Here is a 9,750-nt window from a genome sequence, read left to right as displayed (position 1 = left end):
TCCACTCACACTGTCTTGCAGGATTGACACATCATCTCAGACACATGGCTCTCTAGTATCCTGCATGCTGAAGACTCACTTCTGTCTTGACTAGCTAGCATGCTTGACACATCAACTCACACTGTATTCCATGACAGACACATCAACTCATGACTAGCTAGCATGCTTGACACATCAACTCACACTGTATTGCATGACAGACACCTCATCTCAGAACTGACTTGCATGCTTGACACATTATCTCAGAGTAGCTTCAATGTCCGACACATCATCTCAGAACTAGCTAGCATGTGAGACACTGATACCATCTATTTAAGTGTTTTACTATCAACATCCAAGACACTTCACTCATATTCATCTGCACTTGCAAAATAGTTTTCATCTCCAAAATGTCATCTTCATCATTATATAGTGTCAACGTTCACTGCAACGGTGAAACTTTTGAGTCTGAGCTTCATGGTTTTTGTTTTAGAAACACTGATATAATTAGAGTCACGATGAAGAGAAATGCAACCTTTTTGCATTTGAAAAAAAGAATACAATCCTTTATAGGATCAGGTATTGTGTCAAAGATGACATATCAAAATCCTATATTTTTTGAGAATGGTCAATGCAAGTTTTTCCCCCTGAAGATACGAGACGATGAAGATGTTGAAAACATGTTTCTTAGTCATGAACATTCAGGCATGGATTGTATCGAGTTGTACATTACTCTACAACCATGTATACCGTCTCAACAGTCTCAACTAACCGATCAGGATGCAGCTGGTGAAGATGCTGTAGATGATGCATAATGGTCAGATGAACTCAACCCAGAAGCAGAAGTAGAAGTCGAAGTTGTTGATGAAGAAGAAGAGGAGACTGAGATACAGGTTGATCACATCCTGAACAACGACGATGAAGATGAGGCTCAACCACCACCAATACCTCCTAGTCATGCCTACAATCCTCCTCAACATATGACAAATATGGATCTTCACGACGATGAAACGTCCGACAGTGTCTTCTATAATCTGTATCCGAGACCAGTAGGCGAATTAAAGGTGGGAGACATGTTTCGTACCAAAGAAGAATGTGTCTTGGCAATCAAAAAATTCCACATGAACAACTTTGCTGACTTTACAGTGAAACGCACTGATTCTAGAAGGTATGTTATCGAATGTCGTAACATGCTTTGTAAGTTTCGTTTGGCTGCATCTTACAAGAAGAAAAATGACTCTTGGGAGATCGCTTCAATAGACCCACCACACAGTTGCGTTGCAACTAACGTTGAACAAGATCACCGTAAACTGAGCACAACTTTGATATGTCAAGACATTCTGCCATTGGTAAATAAAGACCCATCAGTGAAGGTGAGTATAATTATATCCCATATCCGAACAACATATAATTATACTCCATCTTACAAGAAAGCATGGATTGCGAGGACAAAGGCTGTTGAACAGGTTTTCGGCAACTGGGAGGATTCATTCAAGGAATTACCACGGTTTTTATGGGCACTAAAAACTTATGTCCCAGGAACTGTGGCAATTTTGGAGACAGTGCCAGCAATGATGCCAGACGGAACCTCTGCTACAGGTAATAGAATATTTCACCGTCTCTTTTGGGCATTTGACCCGTGCATCAAAGGTTTCGCTTTCTGCAAACCTCTCCTACAAATTGATGGCACCTGGTTATACGGAAAATACAAGGGTACTTTGCTCATGGCAGTTGCACAAGACGGTAACAACAATGTATTTCCCATTGCCTTTGCTCTTGTTGAAGGTGAAACGGCTGGTGGATGGGGTTTCTTTCTTCGACATCTCAGAACGCATGTCGCTCCACAAGCCAATCTATGTTTGATTTCAGATAGACATGCTGCCATTGAAAGTGCCTACAACAACCATGACAACGGATGGCATGATCCCCCTTCTACACATGTCTACTGTATCAGACACATTGCACAAAACTTCATGCGTGCTATAAAAGATAAGAATCTTCGCAAGAAGGTGGTGAATGCTGGGTATGCTTTAACTCAACCGTCATTTCAATATTATCGTGATGAGATTCGACTGTCTAATGAAGAAGCGGGGAGATGGATAAATAACATCCCAGTAGAGCAGTGGACAAGAGCATTTGACGGTGGTTGTCGATGGGGCCACATGACAACAAACATTGTGGAATGCATGAACGAGGTTTTCAAAGGGATTCGAAATCTGCCGATAACCGCCTTGGTAAGATCAACCTATTATAGGTTGGCTTCTATGTTCGCAACCAGAGGTGAAAGATGGAGTGCAGTGTTAATGTCCGGACAAGTATTCAGTGAGTGTTGCATGAAGGTCATGAAAGAGGAGAGCATCAAAGCTACGACACACGCTGTAACAGTGTTTGACCGTCATAGACAAAATTTCAGCGTCCAGGAAATAATGGGCAACAACGAGGGGAGACCAAATTTAGCCTACGCTGTTAGACTACACAGAAGTTGGTGCGATTGTGGAAAATTTCAGGCCTTCCGCATACCTTGCTCCCATGTCATTGCAGCATGCGCTTATACTCGTCAAGACGCTTACACCCATTTATCTGATGTGTACAAGGCCAGCACCATCATGAATGTATATAGTCAAAGCTTTTCAGTACTACCAATGGAGGATTACTGGCCTCCATATGAAGGAGATATTGTTTGGCACAATGAAGAGATGCGTAGAAAGAAGAAAGAAAGGCCAAACAGCACACGTATCAGAACAGAGATGGATTCCACAGATAAAATGATAAGATTATGTAGTATCTGTCGTTAACCAAGACACAACAAAAACAATTGTCCCAATCAAGGAGCATCATCTAGATCTTAAGATTTTTGTAACATTTTATCTAGATCTTAAGCTTTTTGTAACATTTTATCTAGATCTTAAGCTTTTTGTAACATTGTATTTCTGTAACAATCAATCATTATATATCATTAAGTTCTTGTTACAACGAGTTTCATAACCAACATCAGTACAAAACATCTGAAAACATAAATAATTCTAACTGATTACAACAATCAAATTAATGTCGTCTCGACCGAACATCATTTCCCTAGCATCCTTATCAGTCTTCATTCACACCCAACCAAAGATACTGTCAAGTCTCTCAATACTTCAGATTTTTTCCCCTTCTGGTATTTTCCCGTCTAACCATCGAACCAGCTCCCTCTTCAGTTGATCTAACGTGGTGATGTTCCAAAACAGCATCAGCAATTGAGGTTTGTCTCTCGCATAAATCACCTTACCGTATCGGCGACGAACACCAAACATGATAACCAAATGATTATATGACTTGTGGAACAATAGCTCACACAACGCATCTATTTATAAGACAAAAAAGGCATTTTATGAGGGACTCGCCAATTGAGTTGGCGCCTCCTTTTAAAACCTACACATAGGCGCCAATTGGATTGGCTAAGGCACCTGCCCTAGCCAATCCAATTGGCGTCTCCATTCAAGTTTTAACAACAGTCTCCATATGACCAACTTTCATGTTCATCAAAAATCCATTTGAAACTTGGAAGCTCATCATTCATTTCAAAACATTATAGGTCATTTTGACAGAAACCCTAATTTTGGGTCAACTTCGCAGGGACCTAACTCACTCATTTTTAATTATTTTGAGGTGGGACCAAGTGCATTGGAAAATTTAAGATGTCTACTTCAATTGTTATGTTGGACAAAATTTCATAACTCTAAAAGAAACACATGAAATAATGCAAGACATTATAGGTCAGATTATAGTTGAAAAACTCAGAAGTCCAACTTCAACTGCCCATAACTTTCTCATAAAAAATCCAAATGATGCAAAATTTATATCCAAATTCATTGTCTTGAAAAGATCTACAACTTTCATGTTGGAGGTTTTTTCATTTGAGACTTTTTTAAGGGAGTCGCCAATTGAATTGGTGTCTCCTCTTAAAAATTACACATAGGCGCCAATTGGATTGGCTAGGGCACCTGCCCTAGCCAATCCAATTGGCGCCTCCTTGCAATTTTAAAGAGGGGTCGCCAATCCAATTGGCGCCTCCTCCTAAAAGTGGGGTAGATTGAGAATTTTCCTGAAAAATGGGTTATTTTGGGAATTTCTTCGAAAAAATGGGTTATCTCGATAAATTTGCCAAATTATTTATCATGCTCGAGAGAAAAACTCTTAAAATTTCCTCTCTTAAATTCGTATATGTTTGGATTAACTTTTACAATAATAAAATCGCATTCCAAGGCGATTTTTTTAGGGTGAATGAAAGAAGATATAAATAGTAACTTTATGTTTAGATGCGTTTGAGATATATTTTAACGTGGAAACAAATATATTTTTAATCTTACTAATTTAGAGTTATTACTCATTTGCACACTAAAAAATCTCACTTTAAAATCGATCTTTTCAACAAAAATTTTCAAGTCCACAATGAAATTATGAATGCTCCAAGCGCGTGGCACCACGCTCCACTACGACAAAAAGTGAGCCCACATGGAAATGGGCCCCACAAACCACGGTGAGATGTCTGTGTCTTGCTATGTTTTCTTTTGCATGGTAGTAGCCAGCCAGCAATGGAGTGAACAGATTTGCTCCACTCTCTCTCTCATCTCTGAAAAATTCTCTTCTTTTTCTCCAAATCTTGTATCTGTCAAAGATTCTCTTACATGGGTCATCTCTGAAATCCAAGTTCTCTTAATATGCACACTCGGTACCCACCAAAAATCCTTACTTTTTCTTCTTTTTATCTTGCTTCACTGTGTTTTTTTGCTTTTTGGGTACCCTCTTTGTTTTTTCTATATCAAACTGTTTTTGGGTTTGATCTAACTTCTTTTTTGATAAATTAAAAACTTCTCTACTTTCTATGATTCATTTTTGCTAATGGGTTGTCTTTCTTTTTCCTGAAAGTTTCCTCCTTTGTGTTAAATTTTGTTCCTTTATGAATCTATTGAAACACTGTGCCTCACATTGGGGGTTTGAACAGTGTCTTTTGTTCTTCGTTTTTCAAGTTTCAATTTTTGATTTGAATGTTCTGAAATTTGAGCTGGTTTTACTTCAGGGGCTTGTGTTGGTGCTGTTTGATGATGTAGTGGTTTCACTAATATTGTTTTCTTCAACATGTTTCTGAGATGCATTTTGTATTTGCTTGTGTTTGCATATGAAAATGATTAGTTATAGTAGTTTTTTAGGCTTGATGTTAGTGCCTTTTAAAATTTGTTTGTTACTAAGGCCTTGTTCCGATTGATGGAATCGTTTGGATTGATGGAATCGGATGTAGCGGAGCTGTATAGGATGGAATGAAGTGGTATTCCATTGTTGGGATAATTTATGATTGGACGGAGCGGAATGGAGTGGTATGGATTCCGTTCTATCACTTACCACCATATTTTTTCCCCTCCGATTTGGGTGGAACGAAGAATTTGCGTTGTTCATTACTAAAATTTTCAAACGATGGGATGGAATCTTCATTCTGCTCCGCTTCATTCCGCTACATCCTTCTCTGCTCCGCTCCATTTCACTCTGTTCATTTTATGATATCCAAATATTTTAGCCTAAAGGAATCTGGTTTCTATGTATATGAAGGAAGAGAAAAGAAACACTTATGATTTTGTATTTTCCTTGAAGAAATTGTTGCTAGTTTTGTAATGTTATGTGTCTACTTGAAATTTCACTTTTAGAGTAGATAAAATTGATTTTGACATGTTTGGATGTTTTCGAGTTGAACTGATTTTGGTTCCGGTATTGATTAATCTAATAAATTTGATGTTGAATGAATTTGCAGATAGAAATCAAGGTTTAGGATTTCCATAAAGGGAAAAGGCAAGTTAGATTTGGGAAAATGGGAGCTTCAAGCTCTAAAATGGAGGAAGATAAAGCGCTGCAACTGTGCCGTGTAAGGAAGAAATTCGTTAGGCAAGCGCTTGACGGGCGTTGCTCGCTGGCAGCTGCACATATTTCGTATGTTCAGTCACTGAAAATTGTAGGAACAGCTCTTAAAAAATTCACAGAACCTGAACCTCACACAGAGTCTTCTTTATACACTAACGCAACACCAGAAGCACTTGCTTTAACTGATAAGGCAATGTCGCAGTCTTCGCCGTCTACGTCGCAACACATCGATGCAGCCAAAGTGCAAAACTTGTATCCAACTCCCTCTCCTCCTAGTAGTTCTACTAAGTTCCATGCTAATCATATGAAACTTAGTAGTTTTTCTTCTAAGAAAGTTGAAGAAAAACCACCTGTACCTGTTATAGCGACGGTAACGTCATCCGGCATTGCACAAAATGGAAATGGAATGTCTGAAACAGAAGCGTTTGAAGATTCTTCTCTTCCGGATGGAACTCCACAATGGGATTTTTTCGGTCTTTTTAATCCCGTTGATCATCAATTTTCTTTTCATGATGCAAAGGGCATGCCTCATCATGATGACGGGGAAGAACTTCCTGAGTTAGAAGATGATGAAGCGAAGGTTTCTTCGTGTAGCTCGCGGGATTCGGAAGATGAATTTGACGAAGAGCCAGCTGCAGAAACTCTAGTCCAAAGATTTGAAAATCTAAATCGAGCTAATAGTAGTAACCATGTTCAAGCAAGTGTTTCACCTATGAAAGGGGATTCAGTTTCTGAAGTTGAATCGGTAAACGAGGAGAAGGGAAACTCTCCTTATTTATCTTCATCAAAGAAAGTACCTATGGCAGCTTTGGCTTCACCCGGAATGAACAAACCGATGGAGAAAGAAAGTCATAGTGAAAATAAAGTCACACCTAAGAATTTCTTTTTGAGCATGAAGGATATCGAGATTCTCTTTATTAGAGCTTCGGAATCTGGTATAGAGGTTCCAAGGATGCTTGAAGCAAATAAATTTCACTTTCGACCGATATTCCCCGGGAAAGAAAGTAATATTTCTGGATTTTTGTTTATTAGCAGTTCTTATTCTTATTTGTATATAAATAGAACACAATAATGAAAATTTCTATGACGTAACGTGTTATTTTCCGTGACAGATGGTTCTTTGGCATCTTTATTTTGTAAGGCATGTTTCTCATGTGGCGAAGATCCAACAAGTCAAGTTCCCGAAGGTAATTTCTGATTCGTATTACTATAGAACTTTTTATAATTTTGATACTCATTCCTGTTTGTTCAAATCTGTTTCTGCAATTCAATATCTAATTTTTTTTCTTTACGTCTTCCTAGAGCCTGCTCAAAACTCGATGAAGTACATAACTTGGCATAGGACAGCATCGTCTCGATCCTCCTCATCTAAAAACCCTTTAGACGCAAACTCAAGGGAAAATTTAGAGGATCACACAAATAATCTCTTTGATAGTTCGTGTATGATCTCTGGAAGCCATGCATCAACCTTGGACAGGCTACATGCTTGGGAAAGGAAGCTCTATGATGAAGTGAAGGTACCATGTATTTCTCATCAACACATACATCGACTTTTATGTATTTTAGGTGTATATGTTGGAAGTATTATTTTGGATTTTGAGTAATCCCTAAAGCTGAACATTTTGTTGGCAATTAAGTATTTTAAACGAATAGGTTGTTTGCTGTGACTCATAGTTTACTGATAAGTGAGCAAATCCCTCGAGCGAGGTATGCTTGAGGGGTAATATTGTAATATGGACCGTAGTATTTGAACATATATCATACTCTATAAGCTCTAAGCTTTAATAATAGAAAGGTATGGTAGCCGCATTGCAGTCAGAGGTTTGACACAATTGGCCGATTTCTATGATCAAATATTGTGTGTTATTACTCCCTCTATTTCAAAATGACTGTCGTTTTAGCAGATTAAATTTGCCTCAAAATGAATGTCATTCTCACTTTTCAATGAAGAAATGATTGTTATTTTCCATTTGTGTCCTTGAGTTATCACTCTGGACACTATTGTATTCCTTAATCTGTGTGAAAAAACCATAAACGACACTCATTTTGAAACTGAGGGAATATTTGTTTGCATTTTTAGTATCTTTTTACTTTTGAACCATGGCTGCCGATTTTAACATACGTACTTGTCATAGAACATGGGAATTTCTTGTCTGTTTGCTAATATCATATTGTTCATTTCGGTGAATCACAGGCTAGTGAGATTGTCAGAAAGGAATATGACATGAAGTGTAAAATCTTACGGAACCTGGAATCAAAAGCCGAAAAGACCTCCACAGTTGATAAAACTCGTGCTGCAGTCAAGGATCTGCATTCAAGAATCAGAGTAGCAATTCACAGGATAGACTCTATTTCAAAGAGGATTGAGGAGTTGCGAGACAGAGAGCTTCAGCCACAACTTGAGGAATTGATTGACGGGTATGACTAAGCTTTACTTGTGTTGACTGATATGAACTTCTTGCTTTCATAATTCATCTATATCTGTTCTGATTTGGCGGCAGGTTAACTCGAATGTGGGAAGTGATGCACGAATGCCACAAGCTTCAGTTTCAGGTCATGTCCGCGTCATATAACAACAGCCATGCTAGAATCACTATGCATTCCGAGTTACGCAGGCAGATTACTTCATATCTTGAAAATGAACTCCACTTTCTATCATCAAGCTTCACCAAATGGATCGAAGCTCAGAAATTCTATCTCGAGGCTATAAACGGTTGGATTCACAAATGCGTTCCTCTTCAACAAAAATCATTCAAAAGAAAAAGAAGGCCGCAATCTGAGATTCTTATACAATACGGTCCTCCCATATACGCCACCTGTGATGTCTGGTTGAAAAAGCTCGGCACATTACCTGTCAAGGATGTTGTCGATTCTGTTAAGAGCCTAGCAGCTGATACGGCACGATTCTTACCATATCAAGACAAGAACCAAGGAAAAGAACCTCATTCCCATATCGGCGGTGAATCAGTAGATGGTTTATTGAGAGACGACGTCTCAGAGGATTGGATTTCAGGTTTTGATCGATTTCGAGCAAGCTTGATTCGATTTCTTGGTCAACTAAATAGTTTGTCTGGTTCTTCTGTCAAAATGTACAAAGAACTTAAACAAGCTATTCACGACGCTAAGAACAATTATCATCGGTTGAATTCTCATTCTCAAAACGGTCATTTGAATTCTCAATCTCAACATGGTCGCCAGAATTCTGAATCTCAAGACGAGCAATCATCGTCACAATCTCAAGCTGTTGAATAAACATCCAGACAATACGAGAAGAATTGCGTGAAATGCTGCGGAGTTGCAGAATTATAGCTTCTTTGTTGAGCATATGATAGTACAATGGATGAAGCATTTGTAGATGAAAGGTTATATTTAAGTTATTGCTTATTCTGCATACTTATTAGTTTTGTTCTTTTAAGAATACAAGAGGGAGATGATAGAGGATATCTATGGAGAGGTTGTCGATTGGTGGCTACATATTCAGTAAGAGTTGTAAGTACTAGGCTCTAATGGTGAAGAAACACCCTTTGAAGGCAAGCATTACAAATGTAATTTTTTGAACATTGAATGAAACTTCATGAAATAAAAGTTTGCATCATTTTGTCACCAAACATGTTGAGCAGTTTATGGGCAAGGTTTGTCAATGCCTTAAATCTATAAATTTCACTCCACTCGAATGATATACTGTTATAAAATATTTTACTGATATATTAAAAAGTGATTCTTACATGTTACATCTACATGCTTTAAATAAGAGAGAATAGAAAACCAAATGAGCTTTGACTAATGGGCCTCATTACTAATAGAAATAATTACTATTTACAATCTAATATTTACAACACTCCCCCTCAAGCTGGTGAATGGATATCTATCATTCCCAACTTG

General features: G+C 38.1%; 1 protein-coding gene across 4 annotated transcripts; it reads left to right on the top strand.

Moving 5' to 3' along the window:
* The first annotated feature begins 4,518 nt into the window (after positions 1-4,518).
* LOC127117922 (protein ROLLING AND ERECT LEAF 2) lies at positions 4,519-9,476 on the top strand. Of its 4 annotated transcripts, XM_051048052.1 has the most exons (7): positions 4,519-4,690; positions 5,762-6,140; positions 6,180-6,872; positions 6,981-7,055; positions 7,171-7,385; positions 8,063-8,286; positions 8,370-9,476. In XM_051048052.1, exons 2-7 carry the CDS (start codon positions 5,819-5,821, stop codon positions 9,118-9,120), a joined length of 2,280 nt encoding a protein of 759 aa, XP_050904009.1. In that variant the 5' UTR covers positions 4,519-4,690; positions 5,762-5,818; the 3' UTR covers positions 9,121-9,476. The 4 variants fall into 4 exon arrangements, with proteins under 4 accessions (XP_050904009.1, XP_050904006.1, XP_050904007.1 ...); XM_051048049.1 differs by having other exon boundaries at positions 5,762-6,872; XM_051048050.1 differs by lacking the exon at positions 4,519-4,690 and adding an exon at positions 4,817-5,065 and having other exon boundaries at positions 5,762-6,872.
* Positions 9,477-9,750: the final 274 nt, after the last annotated feature.

Source organism: Lathyrus oleraceus, chromosome 2 (assembly GCF_024323335.1).
Source record: "Lathyrus oleraceus cultivar Zhongwan6 chromosome 2, CAAS_Psat_ZW6_1.0, whole genome shotgun sequence".
NCBI lineage: Eukaryota > Viridiplantae > Streptophyta > Magnoliopsida > Fabales > Fabaceae > Lathyrus > Lathyrus oleraceus.
This window is presented reverse-complemented; position numbering and strand designations above follow the sequence as displayed.